Here is a 27,477-nt window from a genome sequence, read left to right on the forward strand (position 1 = left end):
TTACAAAGCATTAGTGAGGCCTCATCTAGAATTTGCAGTGCAGGACTTCCTTTCTATGAACCAGTGCCTAGAACTGGAGTTGGGAAAATACAAAGAAGAGCAACAAAACTAATACGGGGCATGGAGAATCTAAATTACGAGTTAAGATTAAAAGAATATTTATTTAGCCTTGGAAAGTGCAGAATAAGGCGGGACATAATTACCTTTTATAAATAAGGTGCCCAAAAAAAAATTATTTAAAAAAAAAATAGAAACTTGTTCCGTGTAAAACCCCCTCAAAAGACAAAGGGGCGCACTCTCCATCTGTAGAAAACAAAAAAGTTAAATCTTCCATAAGAAATGTGAATCTGTGGAATAGGCAACCGCAGGAGCTGGCCACAGCAGGAACAGGAGATGGCTTTAACCCTTTCCCGACCCACAACGAAAACGATTATTTTTTGAGCCCACTCCATACGCTGCAGGTGTCAGCTGTGTATCACAACTGACACGCTGCTCTAACTGCCAGTAACAGTGATAGCAGTGTTCCTGGCCATTTGACTAGTTAAATGCCACAGTCAATAGCGACCACAGCATTTAAACAGTTAGGAGGGGGCGGCCCCCTCCGACAGCCCAACTCGCAATGTGATCGAGGGGCGTCGATGGCGGACTTGGCAGAAGCCTGTAAAAATGACAATATACTGCAATACATTTGTATTGCAGAGTATTGTACCAGCGATCTGACAATCGCTGGTTCTAGTCCCCTAGGGGGGCTAATACAATGTATTAAAAAAAAGCCAATAGATTTTTCAGGAGTGTAAAAAAACAAAAACAAAATCCCTTCCCATTATTCCCCAAGAAAATGTAAAAAACAAAATAAATAAGTAAAATTGGTATTTCCGCGTCCAAACTAATTAAAACATACAATTATTTAACTCGCTTGGTGAACAGCGTAAAAAAAAAATATAAAAAATGGAAACACACCGAAGTCTATTTGTCACCGTTGCGCTAAAAAATAAATAAATGAATAAAAAAAAAAAGTGATAAAAAAAAAGTTGTATGAACCAAAAAATTGTACCAACAAATGACAGTTCGTCCCACAAAAAATAAGCCCTCACACTGCTCAAATCGACCAATAAATATAAAAAAAAAAAAAAATGGCTCTCAGAATGTGGCGAACCAGAACAAAATTATTTTTTTTGAACACATTTTTTTTTTCTTTGTAAAGGTAGTAAAAAACAAAACAAAAACCTATATAATTTTGGTATCACCGTAGTCGTATTGAGCCACAGAATAGAGTGAAGAAGTTGTTTTTACCGCACATCGAAAGCCGTAAAACAAAAATGTTTTCCAATTGAACCCCAGAAAATTTTTTTTTTTCAGTTTCTCAGTACATTATCCGGTACCTTAACCCCTTCCCGACATTTGACGTATCCATACGCCAAAGTCCGGTAGGGGAAGTATGGAGCGGGCTCACGCAATGAGCTCGTTCCATACAATGACGGTGTCGGCTGTATGTTACAGTCGACACTTCAGAGTAACTAGCGGCATCGCGCTCGAGCGCGATCCCGCTAGTTTAACTAGTTAAATGCCGCGGTCTATACCGACCGCAGCATTTAAACCCTCAGAAAGAGGGGGGCGACCCCCTCTAACAGCTCATCGCGCCCCCCGCAACGCAATCGCGGGGGGGGGGGGGGCGATGGTTGCTATGGCTGCCTGGGGGCTTAATGAACGCCCCCAGGTCCGCCGTCTTTGTACACCTATTAAGCTGGTTGAAGTCCCCTGGGGGGGACTAATAAAAAAAAGTAATAATGAGTTAGTTATTTTTTGTGGAAAAAAAAAAATTTAAAAATTAAAAGTTCAAAAAACCCCCCTTTTGCCATTTTCCCCCTAGAGCATATTAAAAAAATAAACATAATTGGTATCGCCGCGTCCGTAAAAGTCTGAACTATTACAATATATCATTATTTAACCAGCACGGTGAACGCCGTAAAAAAAAGAAAAAAAAAAAAAAGATTGTAAACGCCAGAATGTCTATTTTTTGGTCACCTCATCTCCCGCAAAAAATGAAATAAAAAGCGATCAAACCATCGCATTTACACAAAAATGGTATTATTAAAAACTACAGCTTATCCCGCAAAAGATAAGCCCTCATACCACTTAAATCGACAGAAAAATAAAAAAAAGTTATGGCTCTCGGAATTTGGCGACACAAAATAAATTCTTTTTTACACTTAGGTTTTTACTTGTAAAAGTACTAAAATATAGAAAAAAACTACATATTTGGTATCGCCGTAATCGTATTGACCCGCAGAATAAAGTTAACATGTTGTTTTAATTGAACAGTGAATTCCGTAAAAACGGCGGGTGAAAAACCATGGAGGAATCGCTGTTTTTTTCATTTTCTACCCCACAAATAATTTTTTTCCCATTTCCTAGTACATTATACGGCAAAATAAATGGTGCTACGCAAAACTACAACTCGTCCCGCAAAAATCAAGCCCTCATAGTACTATATCGACGGAAAAATAAAGACGCTATGGCTTCTGGAATGTGGGGAGGAAAAAACGAAAATGAAAATCTGAAAAAGTGCTGCGGCGGGAAGGGGTTAAATGGTGGCAATAGAAACTTCAACTCCCCCCGCAAAAACTAAGCCCTCACACCACTCTATTGACGGGCAAAAAAATAAAATGTATGGCACTTGGAAGGCGGGGAGGGAAAAACTAAAAACATCTGGGTCTTTAAAGGGTTAAAATAGGCTTCGATAATTTCTTTGTCCTAGGCGCTGATATTTTTTCGTTCAATGTATATAAAATTCTTGTTAAAATGCTGATCCAGTCTGATCGCCACGTGTTATCAGGAGGGCAGATTTTGTCGTTTTACCTTTACGGATCCAGAAAACGGTTAAAAACCAAAAAAAATAAAATAAAATCAAAACAAAGTTCTAAAGCTCTATAGTTTATCCATATCCCTTCTGTCTCCAAAACCTTGGTTGAACTTGATAGACGTGTCTTTTTTTTTGATGAACCGTACTAACTATGGAACACTTCCTGTTCTATAAGTATGGTGAGGGTGCATGCATTTTTTTTAAAAGGATATGCTCAAAAAGTAGACATGACCATTAAAATTCATGGAGATCAGAAACGAAGATATAGTATCTTACCATCCTTACCTTTACACAACATATCTAGCATTAGCAAATCAAAACCAGCTTGTGGTACTCCCCTGCGGGTTTATAAAGAAGAACTTTGTATCTTCCTAAACAGAAATGACTTTGTATAAAAGCAGTAGAGGCAAACACTGCACAGATATGTAACCTGAATAGATTTCACATACAGAGGGTGAAGATGAACGATCATTTTCACCGCCTCTGTGTTGTCAAGATATAGAAACCCTGCAGTACAGCAGCAAAGCCACGTGCAGTCTAAGGGTATGTTCACACGTAGTCAACCAAAACGTCTGAAAATCCAGAGCTGTTTTCAAGGGAAAACAGACCCTGCTTGTCAGACGTTTTTTTACCAACTCGCATTTTTCGCGGCGTTTTCACGCCGTTTTCGCAGCGTTTTTTACGTCTGTTTTTGGAGCTGTTTTCATTGGAGTCTATGAGAAAACAGCTCCAAAAACGTCCAAAGAAGTGTCCTGCACTTCTTTTGACGAGGCTGTATTTTTACGCGTCGTCGTTTGACAGCTGTCAAACGACGACGCGTAAATAACAGGTAGTCTGCACAGTAGTTCGGCAAACCCATTCAAATGAATGGGCAGATGTTTGCCGACGTATTTGAGACGTATTTCCAGACGTAAAACGAAGCATAATACGCCTCGTATACGTCTGAAATTTGGCCGTGTGAACATACCCTGAAAGCAACTCAGTCCACTATTGCCTTACTACGCAGCCTCCTACATTTCAGCCTGAGATACTGCACTGACAATGAAACATCCGCAATGATAGATCACCTTGTCCGCCGCTGCCATGCATATCAACACCATCCCGGACAACCCCAGAACAGATATTATCTGATGACACCGTAACTTTCACTGAACAAGGCTGTTGTGTCTGAACGCCCCGACCGGGAGATGCTGTAGGGGAGGAACCTGCAAGGCGAGTCTTTGGGTCTATGTGAGCCTTCAATGGATCCTTGGAAGGAGATCCATTACAATCAGTAGTTATATCACCTGAAACAGAAATAAAAATAGAAAGAAAATAGCAGGGTTGCCAACCCAGAAAACTAGTGTTTACAAAAATTTATGGATAAAATATTTTCATAACTAAAATATATAGAGAGAATAAGAAGAGAGACTGCAGATAGATTTATTTAGTTACATATGAGTGGTGTTGGAAATTACACAGAGTATTATTTTTTTTCTCAACTGTAAAAGAAAAAAAATATTGGTTCTTGATGTCAGTAAATTTGTTGATGGTTGGTAATGGTAATGTGGAAACAGCCTAATAAGCAATTTCAACAATCGCATGCGGGTACACACTATGCATATTTATCAGAAAGTAGTATCACATACTTGTACCGTTTTTTAGTTGCTGAACCAAAGGATTGAGAAGCTTTCCACTTTTCAGTTTGTTCTTGCTAATTCTCCGTCGCCGGCCACTTGGTGGCGCTGCATGAAGGAATCCCACATTAGGGGGGAGAGGTTTACCCAACCGGATGTACAGGGACTCTATTTCTTTCCTCTGCTGCCCTTGCAATTCAGAGATTTCTTTCATGTGCCTTATGGAGAAAAAAATAAAAAAGATAATCAATGTAACATAATAAGAAGAGGGTAATTGCAGAAAATGCAGTGACTACAGAGAAGAGGTATAGACTCCAAAATGTACAATTGTACTCTGCAATGTCCAAATATACTTTGACCATTTTAAATATCTTTGATTTCTTTCAAAGTTTAAAATAGTGAAAATAAAAAAAAACTTTTTTTTTTTACATCAAGATACTTTAAACCTGCCTCGAGCATGTCCTGCTGACACAATAGCATCAGAGCTCCCTTTTATACCGTTCTTTTTATCTTATAATGTTAGAAATCATACTACTTCTTCTTACATAATGTCTTCCAACCAATGCTCTTAAATGCAAAGATGGTCTTCAACGGATTTCAGTAGCAAGGTAGTACATTTCTGAAATGGCCAACACAGCGCCTAGATCTCAAAGCAATTTAGTGATTGACAGTGACCAGTATGCACCTCCACCATCAAATCAACATCATAGGAAAGCGGCCAACAATTTGCAAAGGGAAATTTTACGACTTATTGGTCAAGTATTCTTTATAAACTGGCAGGCTGTATTCAGTACCAGAAAACTATGTATATAGTAAGCTCTATTCACATGTGGAACTAGAAAAAAAATATATTTCTCATTCATTCACAGCCAACATCTGGACGCTGTATTATTTTAGAACATGAAAACCTAAAAATCACCGAAAAGACATCCCGGGTGGACCCAGCCTAAAAGCAGATGGGTTGTGTGTCATGGCAGTGGATGTGTACCATTAGAACCTCACCATAATGACATTTTTGTGTGGCTTTTACCATCTTCAGCAACTTGACAGCCATGGCAAAAGCATCTAGCCTTCCAGACCACATACTAGGGAAGGCCTAATAGAATTCTTTAGATACAGGGGCACTGAAACTACGACAATTTTCAACCTTCACCATCACACACACCCTTCTCTTCCCCACTAGCATAGGCATCGTGCTTCATCCCAATCAAACACAGACAGCAACCCAGACACCCGTGTGTCTACCACAGAGCGTTAGCCTCTTCAAGCCTATCCCTATAGGCTCAGTGGGGCCTGGGTGCGGCATGGTATCCTTGCATCCACAAGAGTCACCTCCCCGGCACTACCCACAAATGGCACTTCTATTCAATTCTCCAAATGAGTTGCAGTGCCACACACGGCCAGCCTGAGGGTATGTGCACACGACCTCTTTTCAGACGTAATGGAGGCGTTTTACGCCTCGAATTACGCCTGAAAAGACGGCTCCAATGCGTCTGCAAACATCTGCCCATTGCCTGCAATGGGTTTTACGATGTTCTGTGCAGACGAGGTGTAATTTTTACACGTCACTGTAAAAAGACGGAGCGTAAAATTACGCCCGCGTCAAAGTGCAGCACACTTCTTGGGCGTATTTGGAGCCATTTTTCATTGACTCCAATGAAGAACAGCTCCAATTACGTCCCTAAAAGACGCCGTGAAAAAACCGCGAGTACATGCAAAATCGTCTGAAATTCAGGAGCTGTTTTCTCCTGAAACCAGCTCAGTAATTTCAATCGTATTTTGCTCTGTCGTGTGAACACACCCTAAGGCGACGGAGAAAAAAATAAATAAATCTGATGCAAATTTAAAAAAAAATAAATAAATAAATGGGATAGGACTCTGTAGGCCCCCTGACCTTTATGCTCACCCGACTCCTTCAATCCCCCCCCCCACCCCAAGTCCTGATGTGGCGATTACAGGAAGTCTTCAATGGCTGATATTTGGAATTTACAGATTCTACTCCGCTTAAAAAAAAACTAGGGAATTTAGGTACTCCACAGTGGTCAGGAGACTGCCCTCAGATGCTTAGACAAATTACACAGATTTCGCCATACACTTATCAACTCAGAAATGGTCAATGGACTCCCTACTCCTTTCCTGAGAGACTGTATTTCCATACCTCCCAAGTATCACAAAGAAAAAAAACTGATGTGGCACGCGTAGATTTTTTTTTTTTCTTTTAAACCACGCCTCTAATCCAACCCAATCCCTGCCTGTACACACCTGGTTCAGCCCACATAGCATCATGCTCCCATAGTGCCTCCCACACCGTATAATGCCAAATAGCTGCCCCCACACAGTATAATGCCCGTATAAAGCCCACACAGATTCTCCTAAACAGTATAATGCCCCCACAGCTGCCCCATGCAGTACAATGCCCCCATATCTGTCCTCATACAGTATAATGCCTCCATAGCTGCCCCCATACAGTATATTGCCGCCTTAGATGCCCCTAATGCCAGTGCCTAAGTAGATAGTGCCGATGTAGCTAGCACTAGAGTCCCCTGTAGATCGTGCCCCTATATAGTGCCACACCCCCATTGAAGGTGGCGCCACCGTCCCTGTAGATGGCACTACCCCCCCCTTGATAGCGCCATTGGGACTCCCTTTAGGAGCGGAATACAGCCAGAGCATAGGCCGGGGATTCCGCTCCTAGAGGGAAACCCTGATGTCACTGTCCTTATATGGACAGTGATGTCAGGGGCTACTCCTGGAGTGGAATCCCCTGCCAGACCGTTGGCAACAGGGATTCCGATTTGACTTTAAGGACTTCCCTGGGCACAGTGCTTAAATTAGCGCTGTGTCCGGGGAGTCCTCGGCAAGTGGAGGAGCTCCCTGTGCTCTGAATTAATGCTGAAGCAGCGAGTTCCCTGCTTCAGCATTTTGTTCAACTGTATCTGCGTCTTGAAGACGCAGATACAGTCGACAGCGGGACATACCCCCGGTTCACTACGTGAAGCTCATGGCTCTCATCAGAAGTGCACGCAGCACCTAAAGCTTCCTCACTGAACCAGACACTTGAGCACAGAAATCTAATGACTCTGGTGTGCCCTTCACCTTTTTCTTGATGTGCATATTGGATTTGGAGCCAACAAACTTTGCTTACTCTGCTGAATGAAATGTCCCAATTTTTGGCCACGTATACCATCCCCCCCCCCCCCCAAGCATCTGAGGAGTTGCTTGAGCTCATTTCTCATATAGCAAGAATTACCCCTCAAGGCTTTTTGGTGATATGTCTGAATTCTAGTTTTTCCTCCTATTTAACCTCCCACCAGACCACTACTTAGTCGCCTGGTCTATGCCCCTATACTTCCTTTTTTCTCTTTACACTACCTGTTCCTTAGTGATCGCCGACTGAATATAGGTTAATACTCAAACATATATGTATGTATTTATTCTTCACAGTAATTTTTAATAAAAAGGTTTAGGTGCTGAGCGCTCCACAATACTATGCATCTACTTAATTTTTTGAACAAATGTTACAAGGGGCAAGTACATTTCGGGACCCCTGTACTTCTTACAGTACTGCCTTGGGTGCTCAATAGAGAAAATATTACAGAGTGTACAAAATAAAAAATGAGCACTAAAAAGAAAGCACACAACTTACACACAAATTAAAAGGAAATGCACATGTGACAAAATGTTAAAGGAACAAGCTAGACCGCCTTGTGAAAGTCAAATAAAAAAAACGGAGGCCAATAATAGGACTTACTAACTGGTTTTCACTTCATTAAAACGAAATGGAGTAGAACTGGGGTAAAATTTTGTAATACATTTGTAACCTAGATCAATCGTGCTTGTGATGCAATTAAAAGCAATGAAGGATAATTCTTAAAAAATAAATAAAAAGACTACAGCAAAGAAAAAAAAAAAAAAGTTGACCATAGCAATCAGATTAATGCCTTAAATGTCCAATTTGATCGGTAGCAATAGGAAACAGTCATATTTACACATTTTAGAACTCTCCCACATTGCCTTTCTGTGTGGATATACTAGTATATCTCCAACTTTGTGAACTAAGCTGAGGTTTTCCTCTTTGAAACCAGATTAGACTAATCAAAAAACTAGTGCAAAAGAAACAAAAACGCCTCTATTGTATTTGAACTTTAAGGTCATATTTGGAGAACAGATTCTGACGCGGAGCAAGGCTGAGGGCAAGGTCAAAGGGTTGGCTCATACTTGTGGGCCGTGTACCGTGTTTTTACTTGCAGTCCAAACTGAAGTAAAGAATAAGTGTGTCTTAAGGTCCAGGCTACACGAGTTGTCCAGCCAGCTAAATGATTTGGGTTGTATTAACCTCAATATAAAAGGCAACAACAACTGCAACTTGGCATCAGCCTGGTGGCATAGAAGAATAGTTACATATATTGTCTTCAATATAAATGAGTGGGTAACAGCATTGCGCAATGACTCATGTAAGGCTACGTTCACACCAAGTTCTCCCTCAACTTAGTAGTCTCCCCATGTTAAAAACTTATACCGTGCGGTATATGCTTTTTTTTGCAGTGACCCACTGTATAGGAAAGCACAGCAGACTACGCATTTCTATACTGTAAATAAAAGACATAACTACTTCTATCTGCCCAGCGGGTGCCAAAAGAACACACTGTTTAGTGTATGTGTTTAGAGTATGGAGCAAACACTGAACACATATGCCAAAAGTGGTGTGAACATAGCCTTACCTTAATAAAAGGTGAAGGGGTTGTCTGGATTAGAAAACTATTTTTAAATACCGTTTCGACTACGTAATACCCCATTAGGCATTGCAATAATAGAGAGGCGTCCCTCATTCATGACTGCTCTCTCTCTGGAGGACCCAGCACGTTCAAATATTACATTGCTCGTTTAAATTAAGCGACACCTTGTAATGCCCCATTTCTCCTGTGGTGGTGCTGCAGAGGAACATTTACTGCCTGGTTCCCCCACAGATTACAGAACACACCGATGTTCTTATCATGGAAACGCTTAAAGGGGTTTTCCCATCAGAGACATTTATGACATCCACAGAGGTGGGACCCGCATCTATCTGACATCTATGACATATCCTGCGGATGTGTCAAATGTCTCTGACGGGAAAACCCCTTTAAAATAAAAAGGGATTGTGCCTAGTAGATTATTTTTGTTATTTTAACACTTAGAATGTCTGGATTAGAGACTATGGAAATAAAAATGTCCTTCTAAATATCTATTGTACCACAAGAAAATGTACTAATAAAGTAATATGTTTTGCAGTTCTGGTTGTTCAAGGTGAATGTACTGACAGGAAAGTACATGTATGAATTCTGTGTGGGAGGTAAAATCATATAGCAAGGTAAACTTCAAAAGCAAAAACTTCTCTTCCCTATACCACTAAGAAAACAAACTACAAAAAAACAAAACAAAAAAAACAACTTGTCATTTAAGCATAATTTTGAAAATTATTACAGAATGAGTAAACAGGCAGAAGAGTCGCTCTGAGTCACATCCTATTATCCTACATCGCCAAGGTCTTTAAAACTTTTGTGAAGTTTTATGGGGGAAGGAATTTATCTGATTATACACTCCGCTTATATAAAAGCATTTACAAGAGACAAGTCAAGATTAGTGACCGCCGAGTAGCAAGGACTGCTTCGGTGTAGAAAGTGGGAATCATTAATCAACCAAGACTGATAATGATCCAATATCTGCAGCGATCCATTAAAATTGCCCTGATTGATAAATGCATAATCCCTGCAAGTCGTCACGGTTATTGGCCCAGGAAAGAACATCCGGCCTCACGCACACGACCGCTGTCCTTTACCAGGCCGCAAACTACGGATCCTAGTGTCTGTATTTTGGTCTGTAATGCTTCAGCAATCGTTCTGTAGGTCTGTATTACGGGCATGTTGTATCGGTCGGTCATTCGTATTTCATGTTCTGCAGCCATAGAAGAGTCTAATTTCCCAGGCGTCTCCTAGCAACGTATCCGCAAAATGCGGACAGCACACTGATGGCTTCCATGTGCCGTGTTATTTTTGCGGACCCATAGACTAATAGCGGCACAGGTCTGCAAAAACAGAAAGGGATAGGACATGTTCCATAATTTGCGGAATGGAACAATGGATCCGCAAAAAAAACTGGTGTGTGCATGCCCCATAGAAAAGAATGGGTCAGTGTGCTAGCCACAAAAAATGCGGAAACAACATGGAAGAAAAACACGGTCATATGCATGAGCCCTAGTGCGCTCTACTCCATTTCAAGACCGGATATCTTTACTGCCAAGTTCAATTGGGAAATAAAAGTTCACGAATGACCACAAAGCATCCATCTACAGTAGGAGTTCCTGGAGACGATCCAGCAAATCTAAACATAATACTACTAAAACGGTTAAATTAAAAGGTAACCAGCATTAGATTGTGAAGGATACATACTTTTCTCTGAGATTCTGTAGCTCTTTCTTCATGTCTGCATCTTCAAACTCAGAATCATTATCGCTGCTCATATAGGAAGACTGCGAATGAAAAGATGTTACATTTATTGACGGAACTTTCCCGGCCTGGCCATTGGGGAATTCTGGACTTTGCATACTGGCCTTTCGATGCAAAAAAGCAGAAGCTTTCTTCATGAAATCATTAGTGGCCCCTTTGCTTGGGGTTGAAGGGGCATCTTTGGGTTTTGGTGGAGGGATTTCATCCCCTGAATCACTGGACACATGTCCGCAGAAGAGAGAGTTTATAGGTGAAGACGTGTGGGCACGTGGTACTGAGGTCCTGACTGGTTGTGGTGGAAGCTGATCCAGATAAACATCTGGTGGTGCAGAAAACCTCAGGTAACTTGGAGAGGTTATGGTTACTTCATCTTCAGTACTCATCACAGAAAACCTCCCAATAGTTTTAGATCGGTCAACGTGATGTGATCTCTTTTTGGGAGGTCTATCTATTGTACTTTCCTCTTTTGATTTTTGATCACCAGAGTCACGTCTTTGTGCTGGAGCTGATGTTTGACCCTATAAAATGAAACAAAGAAGAGATCACATGGTCGTTGAAATATATGCAATTTTAACAAACCATTGAATAGAGTTCACACAGGGCTGAAGAACTGCTGTGGTCTAAACTTGAGTAGTAATTGCAGTGTGAGAAGTTTCCCCTGCACCCATAATAATTTGTTGGGGGCTGCTTCACTCAGCCCCCCCCCCTACTATTAGCTAAACCTTATGCCACGTTCACACATTCAGGATTCTGTTAGGAATAAGGTGCATACAGAATCCGCTCTAATTAATGTTATTATTTTTTTTCTTATCACTTCCCTTTCACGTACTACAGAAGAGATCTGCACTGTGGATTGTATACTCTGTAGCATGTTTATTCTTGGTGCAGATTCCATGCTTAAAAACTGCAGACCTTGCAAATTGAACTTCTATCGAGCGAATTCATGTGCATAAGGTTGAAAACTTGAATAAAAATTCAGCTGCAGATTTCACGGAAACATTCTGCAAAGCCCTTTCGAATATAATTTAATCAGTAAGGGCTTTGCACTAATGATATTAAAGGTGTTATATGCTGTTCAGCTGTTTTGAAGGGGCTACGTTGCTGGCGTGAGCATCACTCACCCTTCATTCCTTACACTGCTCCATACTGTCAAACGATCCGATATTGATGGGCTATCCTGATGATAGACCATTCATTCATCTTTAGGGCATATTTACACGAACGTGTAATACGCCTCACACGGACCTATGTTAGTCAATGGGGCCGTTCATACAGTTCGTGATTTTCACGCAGCGTATGTCCGCTGCGCGAAACGCACGACATGTCCTATATTTGTGCGTTGTTCGCGCATCATGCACCCATTGAAGTCAATGGGTGCGTGAAAAGCACGCGCAGCACACGGAAGCACTTGCGTGTGACATGCGTCATTCGTGCAACAGCAGTAAAAACTATGTGCTTTTCTGTTTACAAACATACAGAGTGTCAATGTTGGCGGCTGCGCGAAAATCACGCAGCCGCGCATCATATGCTGCTGACACACGGAGCTGTTAAGTGCCTTTTGCGCACGCAAAACGCCGCGTTTTTTTCGCGCGCAAAACGCACACGCTTGTGTGAATCCAGCCTTAAAGTCCACAGAGGTAAAATGGCCTCATGAACCCTGAACTCCGTGCCGAGATGTTCACATCAACATCATTGCAATGCTTAGTGATCGAATAAGGGATATCGGTATAGCTGTAGCCAAGTGAACCTGTAGTTTATTTCCGAAATGAGATGTTCATTAATCTAAAGGATACCTAAAGCAGCAACTGCATTGATGTCATTGTAGAAATCCATTCGCATTGAATGCATTTGGAGATGACACATTTATAATGAAAGGCTCTTATCGGTTTGATTAGAAATGTGGTGCACATTATTATGAGCGGTGATATCTGCCAGGATCCAAGGAGTGAGGCTAAATTGCTTTCCAATCCTGTTTTGTCATTAGGAGCTGGACTACAAATCCATTCAAGAGGTGCAACAATTCATTGCAGAACTATGTCATTCAGGACCGCGCTTTCTGTAGAAATGGATCTCCATGGAATTCAGTACAAAAATGAAAACGACATGTCACTTGATCGGATTGCTTTTAGCGTGAATTCTGCAGAATACAATTTATTTTGAAATATCCAATATGATAAAAAAAAAAAGTCTAATACAATGGTATAAAAACTAGAAACGGTCATTTCAAGGGACACACAGATATTGCAAAGTCATTAAAATAGGATTTTCTTTTTAGCAGAATATTCTTTACTCCCGTCGCTCGCTTTATAGGTGACGTCAATATTGGGTCAGAGTAGAGGAGGGGAAATCAATTGCCCATAGACGCAATCAGCAGGATACAGGCAGTTTGTATTGAATGGAGCAAGTAAAAAAAAAAAACACAAAATCCAGGCTGCTGTAAACAGCAAGGACAGTTTGAGACCGCTGCATTATATTGTCTGAATTATAGCCTTAGGCTATGTTCAAATCACGTTTGCCTACGCTTGGCATAGATGTTGTGAGAAAGATCCCAACGTATGCATTAAAATGTAGCCGGTGGCGAATGCCTAACAATGGCATGCATCGCCATAAACCTTAATGGTATATGTAAAATGGATAAGTCATTAACTGGGGTCATGAAAGTTAATGACGTATTTGTTAAACGGATACTATTATAGTCTATGGGTGATGGATGGCACTTTTATGTGTCAGTTTAAGGTATCCGTCGCCGATAGATTATAATGGTATCAGTTTAACGTATACGTCATGAAAAAATATTGAAAAGCCGATGATGTATACATTAGACGTAGACCTGTGACGTATGCCAAAGTAGAAAACGTCACGCACAGGTTTCTGTATTAAAACCGGATACCATGCGAGATAAAAAAAAAAAATTGCAGTATCCGGCTACACTATTCAATCGTTCAAAAAATAAAATAAAAAAGGATGCCAGCCCAACAGTCCAAAAGGATACACTTCTGGCCCATGTCGGGCTAATTGAGCCCTATAGACACCGTTTATGTATGTCGGAAGCGATCCCGACATGCACGCTAAACGTAGGGCAGAAACATTATGTGAACAGGGCCTTAGGTCACTATAGAACACTTCAGAGTGTCACGGCTGTAATATAGCCGCTATAACAGCCTCATTATGGCTAGAACGGCATTCTATTTACAGAACCTGCAGTGAAGAATTTGATTTCCCCTCAAATGGAGTTTGGTAACTGGAAGAGACAGGCTGCAGCCACACTGCAAGATTTAAATCCCCTTTTTATAAAAAAAAGCAAAAAAAAAAAAACCTGAAATCAGATCCAAAAAGGAAAGATATAAAAAGTGTTTCCTTTTTGTGCCTATTGGAAATGATCCAGGTTTTGGAAAAACTAAAAGCACAGATCGCACATACACATCGCAACTGGGCCCCAAACTAGTCAGTCATTCACATTGGATCAACGATCATCTAATATCTAATGTATATGCGGACCTCACAACTGTCCCCTGGTGGCAAATGTTGAGAGAAAAAAGGAGCGGACAGAAGTGTGTCAGCGGCTTATACCCACCCTCCTCATGAGAATAAACGTGCACACTTGGCGGAGTCAGGAGAGATAGTTGTTGGCCAAACGCTTGTTTGGCAGACACCTTTCTAATGAATATGGCCAGCTTTATAGAGAGCTTCGCAGTTTTAGGCAATTAATAGCGTAGAGGTCTTACAGATTTGATTTATTTTAAAGGTCAAATAGAATATAATCCTAACAACAATATGGGATCATATCATGTTGTTGAGAAAAACAAGCTATAAAACAGCTCTTCCTCTACCCAATGTCATGTGCAGCAATTGTTTAAATGGCTGGAGTAGGCTGAAGATCCCAGGACATTAATATCATGATTACTTAAAGCTTTTTAAGGTCTTAAATCAAAAGCTGTGCCGCCTCCTGTTTTCATGATATCACAAGATGTTTTCATGAGCACTTAAAAAACAGTCAGCATGTCTGCCAGTTCACAATCTCATTAATACTGATGAATGTTTATAGCTACCCAAAGTATGGCAAATTTACAGGGGAGGAGAGAAAAAAAAGATGTTTTTTGGTTTTTTCCAGTAACAGCACCACTCTTGTTCATGGGCTGTGTCTGGTATTGCAGCTCATCCCTGTTCAAATAAATGGGGGAAAAAAAACCCACTCTTTAAAAAAAAAAAAAAAAATCCAGACAACTCCTTTAACCCCTTAATCACCAGCCTATTTTAGACCTTAAAGACAAGGTGTCATGATTTTTTTTTAATATTACATGGCTTTTAATATAATGTAAATAAAAACGGAGATAGCAGGCGCCATTATGAAGACCAGCTGCACTGCAGGTAAGGTGTGTGTCTGTCCCTATCTCTCTCTCTCTCAGACCCCCGCTCTCGTGACCCCCGACGGGCCCCCCCACCTGACAGGCCCCCCCGTCGCTAGATGTATTGTCAGTGTGCGGAGCTAAGCTTGTCAGATGTAGCAGAGCCGAGTGTGTGCGTGCGTGTGTGTAGCAGAGCAGAGTGTGTGTGCGTGTGTGTGTGTAGCAGAGCAGAGTGTGTGTGCGTGTGTGTGTGTAGCAGAGCCGAGTGTGTGTGTAGCAGAGCCGAGTGTGAGTGTGTGTGTAGCAGAGCCGAGTGTGAGTGTGTGTGTGTGTGTAGCAGAGCAGAGCCGTGTGTGTGTGTGTGTGTGTGTGTGTGTGTAGCAGAGCCGTGTGTGTGTGTGTGTGTGTGTAGCAGAGCCGAGTGTGTGTGTGTGTGTAGCAGAGCCGTGTGTGTGTGTGTGTGTGTGTGTGAGCGCTTGTGTAGCGGAGCCGTGTGTGTGTGTGTGCCTGTGTACCAGAGCAGAGCAGTGAGAGTGTGTGAGTGTGTGTGTGTGTGTGTGTGTGTGTGTGTGTGTGCGCCTGTGTACCAGAGCAGTGAGTGTGTGTGTGCGCCTGTGTACCAGAGCAGTGAGTGTGTGTGTGCGCCTGTGTACCAGAGCAGTGAGTGTGTGTGTGCGCCTGTGTACCAGAGCAGTGAGTGTGTGTGTGTGTGCGCCTGTGTACCAGAGCAGTGAGTGTGTGTGTGTGTGCGCCTGTGTACCAGAGCAGTGAGTGTGTGTGTGTGTGCGTCTGTGTACCAGAGCAGTGAGTGTGTGTGTGTGTGCGCCTGTGTACCAGAGCAGTGAGTGTGTGTGTGCGCCTGTGTACCAGAGCAGTGAGTGTGTGTGTGCGCCTGTGTACCAGAGCAGTGAGTGTGTGTGCGCGCCTGTGTACCAGAGCAGTGAGTGTGTGTGTGTGTGCGTCTGTGTACCAGAGCAGTGAGTGTGTGTGTGTGTGCGCCTGTGTACCAGAGCAGTGAGTGTGTGTGTGCGCCTGTGTACCAGAGCAGTGAGTGTGTGTGCGCGCCTGTGTACCAGAGCAGTGAGTGTGTGTGCGTGCCTGTGTACCAGAGCAGAGTGTGTGTGTGCGTGCCTGTGTAGCAGAGCCGAGTGTGCGTGCCTGTGTAGCAGAGCCGAGTGTGCGTGCCTGTGTAGCAGAGCCGAGTGTGCGTGCCTGTGTAGCAGAGCCGAGTGTGCGTGCCTGTGTAGCAGAGCCGAGTGTGCGTGCCTGTGTAGCAGAGCCGAGTGTGCGTGCCTGTGTAGCAGAGCCGAGTGTGCGTGCCTGTGTAGCAGAGCCGAGTGTGCGTGCCTGTGTAGCAGAGCCGAGTGTGCGTGCCTGTGTAGCAGAGCCGAGTGTGCGTGCCTGTGTAGCAGAGCCGAGTGTGCGTGCCTGTGTAGCAGAGCCGAGTGTGCGTGCCTGTGTAGCAGAGCCGAGTGTGCGTGCCTGTGTAGCAGAGCCGAGTGTGCGTGCCTGTGTAGCAGAGCAGAGTGTGCGTGCCTGTGTAGCAGAGCAGAGTGTGCGTGCCTGTGTAGCAGAGCAGAGTGTGCGTGCCTGTGTAGCAGAGCAGAGTGTGCGTGCCTGTGTAGCAGAGCAGAGTGTGCGTGCCTGTGTAGCAGAGCAGAGTGTGCGTGCCTGTGTAGCAGAGCAGAGTGTGCGTGTCACATGTGGCGTATGCACGGGCGCCGCTGATCCTTCATAGCCGCTTATCAGCTGTTTTGAAGAATCAGCGGCAAGCACCCCCCCATACACACACAAATTCCCCTTAAACATGCAACTACGCCACACATAACCCCATCCACTGTTCTTTTTTACGCAACACGTTTTTTAAAACCGCTTGCGTAAAAAACTAACGGCTCGCTTTCCCATTTTACACACGTTTTAAAAAAACTGTTAAATCAAAGCTCATTGTATGTACTAGCAGCGCACTTTACCAATTATGTAAATAAAAAGCGTAAACAAGCGTTTGTGGTTTTTGGCACGTAAAATGCGCAAAAACAAAAAACGTGTCAAATACACGCTTTGTGAACCTGTCAACTGAAAAGTCATTCACTTCACTTTCATCATTCTAAGGGTATGTTCACATGCAAGGTTTTCAGCGGTTTTTCGGGCCGTAAATGGCTGAAAAATCGGAAGCAGAACGCCTACAAACATCTGTCCTCTGGTTTCAATGGGAAATACGGCGTTTTATTCCAACGGGGCGGTTTTTACGCGGCCGTTTTCCAAAAACGGAACGTAAAAAGACGCCCGCCAAAAAGAAGTGCATATCACTTCTTGGGACATTTTTGGAGCCGTTTTTCATTGACTATAGAAAAACAGCTCCAAAAACGGCAATAAAAAACGACACCAAAAACGTGAGTTTGATTAAAAAATGGCTGAAAATCAGGAGCTGTTTTCCCTTTGTTTAGTAAGCGTGTGAACAGAGCCTTAGCCTTTTGGTGTGTCCCATAGCTTCTGCCAGCTGCAGAATCACACCCAAAATGGCAGCCGGACACTGCTTAGCAATTTGAAGACACCTTTTCCTGGCTTGTAGGAGGAGGGGGGGGTGAGACTCCCACCCACATTTACGGCAGCTGTGAGTCAGGTTGCTTTGCATTATTCACCTTGCTGTAATTCTGGGAAGTGCTCCCTCTGGTGGCCAACATAGGAAGACATGTCAAATTATTATTTAACTTTTAATACTTTCCACCATGTGGAAGAAAAAAAAAAAAAAAAAAAGGAAAAAAATAAAATAAAAAATAGAAATAAGTAACTTACTTAAAAAAAAAAAAAAAAAGGTTTAATTTGCGACATTCGCTTTAAAGAGGCTCTGTCACCAGATTATAAGTGCCCTATCTGCTACATGATATGATTGGCGCTGTAATGTAGATAACACTATTTTTTATTTTGAAATATGATCATTTTTGAGCAAGTTATGAACAATTTTAGATTTATGCCAATTATTTTCTTAATAATAATAATGGGCGTTTAACTTTTGACCAAGTGGGCGTTGTAAAGAGAAGTGTATGACGCTGACCAAACAGCGTCATACAATTCTCTCGATTCATGTCCATTAGTATTCACAGCACAGCGTGATCTCGCGAGATCACGCTATGCTGTCATACACCCACATTAACTTTACTGAAGTGTCTTGAGAGTGAATAGACATTGCCTCCAGGCAGGATGCGATGTCTATTCACACTTAATCACACAGCACAGCGTGATCACACTACTGCTGTCATGCAAAGCGCAATCTCGTGAGATCACGCTGTGACGCAAGTCCCACAGTAACTTTACCGAAGTGTCGGGAGGGTGACTAGACATCGCATCCTGCCTGGAGGCAATGTCTATTCACTCTCAAGACACTTCAGTAAAGTTAATGTGGGTGTATGACAGCATAGCGTGATCTCGCGAGATCACGCTGTGCTGTGAATACAAATGGACATGAATCGAGAGAAGTGTATGACGCTGATTTGACCAAGTGGGCGTTGTAAAGAGGAGTGTATGACGCTGACCAAAGTTTAAAAAAAACGCCCAGTTGGGCATTAAGAAACTAATTAGCATAAATCTAAAATGGTTCATCATTTGCTCAAAAATTATTGTTTTTCAAAATAAAAAACACTGTTATCTACATTACAGCGCCGATCACATTATGTAGGAGATAAGGCACTTATAATCTGGTGACAGAGCCTCTAATGACCAAGCTGTTTTTTAAGTTTTTCTATCGTCTCATTCAAAGAGCTATAACTTTTTTATTTTTACGTAGACATAGCTGTATAAAAGTCTTGCTTTTTGCGGGACAAGTTGTAATTTTTAATAGCACCATTTTGGGGTACGTAGAATTTATTGATTAACTTTTATAAACTTTTTTGAGGGGGGCGGGGGGTGGACAGCAATTCCGCCACACTTTTTTTGCGTCCTAAATTTTCGCTGGTTACCGTGTGGTATAAATAACACAATAACTTTATTATTTCTATAGATTTTGTATGTTTTTCTACTTATACAACTGCATCGGCGAAAAACAAATAATTTTGATAGTGTTTTTACTGTGTAAGAGGGCTTTTTTTTTGCGGGTAGACTTGTAGTTTTTATCGGTACCATTTTGGAGTCTATGCAACTTTTTGATCACTTTTTTTTTTTAAGGCAGGATTCAAAGAAAACAGCAATTTTTGCATGGTTTTTTTATTTTATTTTTTACGACGTTCACCGTGCGGGTTAAATTATTATAGTTGGGGTAGTTACGGACAAGGCGATACCAAATGTGTGTAATTTTTTTACTTAATTTAGTTTTTTTTAACAATAAAGCATTTTGTAAAGGGAAATAGTGGCTTTAATTTTTTTTTTTAGGGGACTTCACTATGCGATCCTCCGATCGCATTTATGATGCACTGCAATACTTCTGTATTGCAGTGTATTATGCCTGTCCATGTAAAATGGACAGGCATCTGCTAGGCCACGCCTCTGGCCTGACCTAGCAGGCATACACTACAGGCAGACCTGGGGGCCTTTATTAGGCCCCCTGCTGCCATAGAAGACACCGGCACCCAGCGATCTGATCGCTGGGTGCCAGTGGGATGACAGAGAGCTCCCTCCCTCTCTCCAAAACCACTCAAATGCGGCGCTTGCTCTTGAGCGCCGCATCTGAGGGGTTAAACGGGTGAGATCGATACGGCTATCGATCTCACCCGTTAGAGCAGGGATGCCCCCAGCCCTCAGCTACCTCTGGTAGCAGAGAGTAAGGAGATTGAACGGCTCCCTGCTCTGTTTATTTATTCCGACGCAGCGCCATAAAGAGGCTATTGCATCAGAATAAAGCCCATTAGTGGCCGCCGTAAAAAACACTATGGGACGGTCACTAACTGTTTAAACACCATGAACAACGTAAACATATCTATGCAGACACACTACATATATAGGTACCAACTGTGATAACATAGAATAGCAATATATTTTCTAAGAAATTTTAAACAAGATCGCATTACAAAAGGAACTTACCCTCTGATTTGATAAATCACAAGCAATATTCTCATCATTTTCTACCTGTAAAGCAGAGCGAGTGTTATATAGATTTACAGGTTCTCCATTGATGTCCATGTTTAGTGGCTGTGAGTTGATAACCTCAGGTGCGTTTTCTAAAGTGACAGAGTTCTCTGGTGTTCCAGCAGACATGTTAGCCGGCGTATACTCCTGGTATAGCAAAGTACGGAGTTTCTCATCTAGAGTTTTTATTGTGTCATCAGTGAACTCCACTCTAGGTGGACCTTCTCCATCAGACTCCATGCCCGACTGCTGAAGATTTGAATTCACCACTGGCAAAGCTAAACCTTGAGCCTGTACGACAGGTTGCAATGCTGGGGATATTTCAAGAATGACATGTAATTGATCTGTCGTCGGGATACCCTGAACAGTGAAACCAGTATCAGTCATTTCCTGGACTCCAACAGGAGAGCCAATATCTGATTCATACAACACCGGACGCTCAGACTTTAGATCGAGAGCTTTTTCCTGAGGAACTTGTTGAACTTGACCATTCTCACATGTTATATGTCCTGACTGAAGGGTTTCATTTGCGATCAACATATTGCATGTCTGCTCAGGTGGTAACACACAAGACTTGTGCTCTGAAGTAGGTTCCGCAGGTGCTACTAGTGCCTCTTCTATTAGAAGTCCATCAGAGCCTAGAGTGTCTGGATGTGCTTCGATCACTGGTTGTAAAACAGCAGATACACCAAGAACTACAGTATCTCCTTGAAGGAAGGAAAGTGATTCTGGAAGAGTTTGCAGGTCAGAGGATGATATCGTTGAGGAGGATTGCGTCATGGAAGCAGGAATTCCCGTAGACTGGTCACTTGCATCTGGTATAATGGACTGGCCCGGAGCTAGATTCAACTTCTCTTCATTTGTAGGACACTCATGTTTATCTTCAGAAATCCTTTCATCTGTAAGAAATGTAAATATTACCCAAAAACATCTTCAAAAGGCACCTTTACTACTACGTGTTGTAAGAGAACAACGGTAAACCCCATCATAGGTAGATGAATACAAACTTCGAATAAACTATTTGAAACCAGACCCTCCCCACCAAGTTATAGGCTTATCTGGTACCTCCTATACTAAATTGGTTTTACTGTAATATACGCTTGTAAGATGTACTTGTTTTGGACAGAATTAAACGTAGTTAAGCAACTGGATCACACTAGGTCATCTCTCTTTGACAGATAGGCATTCAATGTGTTATCGATGGGGGTCCGTTCTACTGGTGCCCCCCTCCCAGTGATCAGCAGAACGTGGTTACGTAGCTGAAAAAGTACAATCCTTGTCCTGTGAGCAAGACCAGACAAACGTATCATGTCTAAATAACATTGTGAGCGAACAGTCTGAACTCGAGGCTTAAGGCCCTTTTACACCGGCCGAAAATCGGCCGCGGTGTAGGGAGCGCTGATCAACGAGACATCGTTGATCAACACTCACTTACTACTGTCACACGGAGCTGATCGCTCGTCCCCGAACATTATCATGAGGTCAGCAGCGTGTCTCCCTGTTTACACAGGGAGATGTGCTATGACAACGATAATATTTAACTTTTTTAAGACTATACGACCAGCAGATGATCGAGCGTTTGCACGTTCATCTGCTGATCGCTGCCCTTTTTACACTGGGCAATTATCGGCAATGAGCGTTGTATGAACGCTCGTCTGCCCAATAATCGTCCTGTGTAAAACCCCCTTTGCTACAATTTATCAGTGTAGGTAAAATTGTATAAACGATTAAAGGGGTTTTTACACTGGGTGATTATCGGGCAGACGAACGTTCATATAACTCTTGTTGACGATAATTGCCCTGTGTAAACAGGGGAACGAACAGCAGATGAACGAGCAAGCGCTTGATCATCTGCTGGTCGTATCGTTTGAAAAAGTAAAATATTATCGTTGTTGGCAGCACATCTCCCTACGTAAACAGGGAGACACTGCCGAAATTATAACGTATGGGAACGAGCGATTGGAGTAACGACCACTTGTCCATATCCATAGCTCCGTGTGACAGGAGCAAACTAGCGCCGATCAATGAGGTCTCGTTGATCAGCGCTCGCTGCACCGGCCGGTCAGCCGATGTAAAAGGGCCTGAAGACAGGAGAGAGGATTTCTGCTGCTACTGATGTATTTAGATTACAGAGGGCTGTCTAGACTGGACACCATCATGCCCACCAGTCGGATGAGACTCTGGATGTTTTCATCCACTGGCAGTCAAGAGATCTTGAAAACGGTGAGGAGACAAGCATGTTGAAAGTGTGTGCGACTTTCTATTATACAATCATTAATAAGGACTATTTCTCACAAAGACAACCCCTCTTTAAATAAAAGTCGCCCAGCTATCAGCAGATTGTCATGGGTCCAGCTTCTCTAACCCCCAGTGATCAACGGTTATCGTTTGGGGAAGCTACGTCTGGCTATACATTTAAGATTATATGACCACCATTTATATGAGAGGCCATGTAATGCATGGACATGCTGGGACCAGAGAGGGAGACAATTTTGAAGAGTGGTTCTCCGTTCTGGCTTAGAGTGGGGTCTTGAGTGGGGGACCTCCCTCTACGTTGTCTATATACCTTAACCCTTTTACTGCCAAGGAAGTTTGTGTAGAATATAAGGGCATAGCTTAGCTTTTGGTATTGTATTAAAGCCCAGAATTTCAGATTTCAAATGGTTTGGGGTGCAAGGGGCAGGGGGGGAAGCCGCAAGTGACAGCAGGAAGAAACAGAGCCTGTTACAGTAACCTCTGGCCGAACAGCCTTCGGCTGGGTTCACACGACCACTTTAACGTCCGTAATCGACGGACGTATTTCGGGCGGAAGTCCCGGACCGAACTCCGTGCAGGGAGCCGGGCTCCTAGCATCATAGTTATGTACGATGCTAAGAGTCCCTGCCTCTCTGCAGGACAACTGTCCCGTACTGTAATCATGTTTTCAGTACGGGACAGTAGTTCCACGGAGAGGCAGGGACTCTTAGCATCGTACATAACTAAATACGCCCGAAATACGTCCGTCGATTACGGACGTTAAAGTGGTCGTGTGAACCCAGCCTTCCAGTGGCCCCAGGAGGTGTTAAATGAGCCTTTTTCCAGGTTATTTTTCCTACTACAGGAGGGAGAACATAAGCAGCAGCACATCGAATCCCCACCTGCAACTAATCAGACCATTTTTCAACTCCTGCATCTGGATCACGTCTGTTGGTCACTTCAGTTTGGATGATTTTGTGAAGATATATGTGCATGTAGGAACTCTGCATATCCTGAACTTTTATTGTTAGGAGGTGTTCTTAGACTTTTCTTGGGTTACACTTTTAGCCACACACATTTTTATGCTTTTTTTTTTTACAAAATGTTATGATTTGATGCAAAATTGCATGAAGGCGCCCATGAGTGTAAAGTCCTGGGTGACATTTTCACAATGCACCAGGTGTCTACTTTTAGAAAATATATGGGTATCTGCACATATGATTTTTTACATTTTATAATTCAGGTTTTGTGAATGTCAAAAGTGTGCGAGCGTTGAGAGGCCATATGGATAGGGTTTTTTTTTTTTTGAGAGACAACCAATTTAAGCTTTATTTGCATAAAACTGGTAAAACCCTTTTAAGTCAATTGATAATGGTTGATCTTCTGCACTTCTACTTTGAGTTGAATTTCCAAAACAAATATTGTCTCATCCGGTTGACCTACTCCCCCATCTATGTTACTCTATAAATCAATTTACCTCTATAATGCCCTTGTGTCCTTTTTTATACATTTGCTACATGCATAATCAGTCTAAGCCGCACGTCCACTTCAGCTTATTTTGTTGTTTTAACAGAACCGTGCGGCCATCCCATCAAATCTAGAACAGGTCCTACGCCTGTCCATTTTTGATGGGACAGTCTCTGGCCTTTTCATTGATTTGGTCCGTGAAACAACAACACGGAAGCCATCCGTGTTTCACGGAACGGTCATTTGCGGCAGTACAATGGCCGATGGTAGTGTGCATGCAGCCTAATAGAGGAGCAGCTAAAAGTAACTTGTGCAAAAAATATACTTTGATTGCAAACACTTTCCAAAGCATTCTTCTATTGCCTTCATTTGTTAAATGATCTGGATATAATGGAACTACTTTTATTGAAGGGAAACCAATAGTTTTATTATTTTAGCCAAACTCAACTTTGCAAGTAGTGGAGCACCTTCCAGGTCTCTCTGTAGAACAGGAGAGGTTAGCCCTCTAAACAAGGGGTTTATGTTTTCAAACAGTCAAACTTCTCCATAATGTACACATACACAAGTGCTAGGGTCAATTATTTCAGGAAGCTCATTAACTTTCCATAAGCTTTAAGAGCGTGGGAGGATTTGAACTGCAAGGCAGAAGTGATAATCACTGAGCTAATATGCCACCCACACTACAGAACTACATGTTCTTTAGCTAGATGGATTTAGTCAGGCACAGAAGAGGTTAAAACAAGAAAAGCTCTTTATATTATATAGGTTCAAACAGGACATTGGGTCTGCCAATAATCCCGACATCAGTGGTGTAACTATAGGGGTTAAAGTGGTCCAACAGTCCCCACCCCCCTCCCTGCCACAGCAGGTACTTCAGTGCCCAGCTCAGGTGCGAGTAAGTGAATACCCATTTGTTTATTTTTCTAGTCTGATCTGGGGTCTGATTTGGTGGTCTGGTCTGTGGTCTGAATACATTCAGGGGTCTAGGAAATTAAATAATTTTGGGGTCTAGTATGGGGTCGGATTTAATTTAGAGGCCTGGGGTCTGAATTATTTTTAAGGGTCTGAGGTTTGATGACTCCCTTGCCCCAATCCTGCAATTTCTACTTATGTGGCTAATAGCATGTCTGAAAGCATTGTCCCAGCATGCCCTTTTCATTTATCAGGTCATTCCGGAGAGTTTTCGCAAAAGTTTTGTTTTTTTTCCAATAAGATTCAGCTGTGTGCCCGCATCCTAACTTTCACATGGAGCTCTAGGGGAGGTGGCATTGAAAAGTTTGGTATGGGGCCCAGCACTTTCTAGGTATGCTCCTGCCTGGCACTCTAAATAAGCAGACCCCTTTGAACAATCCCTGATTTGGACATTTCTAGAAGTGAAATGGCTGAGCACGTAAATCCACTTCTTTCAAAGTAGTAAGTAACAATTACGCAAGGCCTGAGGCACACAGACTCGCAAAAGCTCCCTTCGAGCCAAAATACAGCTCCAATAGAAGTGTACGAGGCCAAACTGTACCCCCAAATGTCTCCACTATCCTACAGAAAGATACGGAGGCATGCTCTATTGATTTCCCAAGAATATTTGCTTCTAGGAAAGAATATCACCGCAATATGGTTCAATACGTAGGCACCATATGGTGACTCAGTTTATTGTACAAATTTATCTAATATACTCACTATATTAACGTCTGTTTACCATGCCAATAGAGTTTACCAACTAAGTATGTGTTGACTCGGGGGAGGGGGGGGGGGTCATGAGTTGATATAGTCATTGGCAGGTTACAGCCATTGGTCAGCGGTGTTAGATAGATGGTAGCAGGCAAGTAGTTAGACGCTAGACTTCGAGAAATTCGAATATCAATGGACATACTGCGGTAGATACGGAAATTTCATGGATTTGCCGATATCTCGGCATTTGCAATATATGTAATATTCATCTTTTTGGCAATCTCTATAAACCCAGCTTGCACCAACTCCCCCCTCTATACAGGTAACTTGTTTAAAAGTTTTTATTTTTTGCTTTTAAATATGCCATCTCTTATTGTTATTTACAGTTCCCATGACAACACGAACGTGATCGAGGATGCAGAGAGGGTGTCGGTACTGCCAAAAAGAGTTAAAATAGTAGATATTGGTCTAGGATTGCTAGTGTAACTGGTCATTGGTTTGAAAAAAAGCCCTGTATGGCCGAAACATTGCGATTTTATGAGGAGATAAAATACAGGTGACGTTTTATTGGAATTTCTGGTGCTGTACAGGTTGTGTGCATAAAGCTCTGCTATGTGTACAAGGCCCATAGTTAAAAAAAAAATGTACACGTCTGTCTAGTAATACCAGTGTTGATCCAGAGAAAGGCAAAAGACATCACCTGTAAGGTAGTTGCAAATTGCCCTCAAGGATGATTTCAGACGGCCGCATCATCCAGATACCTCTAGGGATCAATTGATCTAAGTTCAATGTGGTAGAACCGTGGTCTTCAGGTGTTACATTAGTAACAGCAGTGCTAATAGAAGACCACAGGATCCTATGGAGATCTAAAGTAGGACCACGTCTGGGTACTGCAGCCGTAATACAGAGCTTAAAACGCACCCATATTACAGCAGTCTTAATGTGGCCTGATGCAAATTAAAAAAATGACAATTCTATCATAAAACGAACATTACCAAGCAAATAACATCGTGAGCCCTTTTATTATGCCACTTAGAGAAAAAACGAATTAGACCAGCAAATGGTAAAGACCGCGGTCTGCACACTGTAGATTTAGTTCTGGCAATATTCAGTAGACGTCTGTTCATCTAATCGTCTGCCATTATCTAAATATACAGGTTCTCCACTCACAATTAGAATGGAAACTTGATTTTTTTTTAAAAATGATAAAAATAAGGAGCCCATAGTAAAAAACTTTGACTTACTGAAAACCAATTTATAGAAAGAAAAGACTTATTACCCAAGAAAATATTCTAGATCAGCTGGCTGCCCTGCAGGTTCTGAAACAGGATTTAGTTCTCATTCATCGCTGAAGGAGAATATGTAGATGAGTGTGTATTTTGCAATGTGTATTAAAATATAGTCATCTATGCACTGCTGAAATATGACAGTGTATGAAATACTTATTCTCAAAAACAGTCCCTAAACTATAGAATTCAAAATGAGCCAACCACCCCATGTTATGCCTCTCAGAAGGAAAAGGGATCAGGATAAAGGATCTCCACACGGTTTAATCATCACTTTTCAGTTCTCCTATTGGTTATATCCACAGAAGTTGGTCACACGAGTCTCCTTTCATGCAACCCCTATTTTTTGCCATGTAGCACATGATACAAGCAGATACAGGGCACTATGTGTAATCCAGAGTAAGAGGGGGCGGGGCATTACACAAGCAGATTCGTCCGGTCAGTGTCAATCATCATATT

The 27,477-nt window shown here is 42.3% G+C and overlaps 1 protein-coding gene across 11 annotated transcripts in view; it reads right to left on the minus strand.

Annotated features, from left to right (window-relative positions):
* WNK2 (WNK lysine deficient protein kinase 2) overlaps nucleotides 1–27,477 on the minus strand; it is a 167,849-nt gene that overhangs the window by 13,540 nt on the left and 126,832 nt on the right. For 8 of the 11 annotated variants that reach the window (XM_075833866.1, XM_075833869.1, XM_075833871.1 and 5 more), the window contains 4 exons: nucleotides 20,321–21,264; nucleotides 10,908–11,482; nucleotides 4,492–4,697; nucleotides 3,931–4,149 (listed from right to left, as the gene is read on the minus strand). In XM_075833866.1, the coding sequence (XP_075689981.1) occupies nucleotides 3,931–4,149; nucleotides 4,492–4,697; nucleotides 10,908–11,482; nucleotides 20,321–21,264 (1,944 nt within the window). The remainder of the gene's footprint in view (nucleotides 1–3,930; nucleotides 4,150–4,491; nucleotides 4,698–10,907; nucleotides 11,483–20,320; nucleotides 21,265–27,477) is intronic. The other 3 variants (XM_075833870.1, XM_075833868.1, XM_075833874.1) reach the window with 3 other exon arrangements.

Source organism: Rhinoderma darwinii, chromosome 7 (assembly GCF_050947455.1).
Source record: "Rhinoderma darwinii isolate aRhiDar2 chromosome 7, aRhiDar2.hap1, whole genome shotgun sequence".
In the NCBI taxonomy this organism is placed as follows: Eukaryota; Metazoa; Chordata; class Amphibia; order Anura; family Rhinodermatidae; genus Rhinoderma; species Rhinoderma darwinii.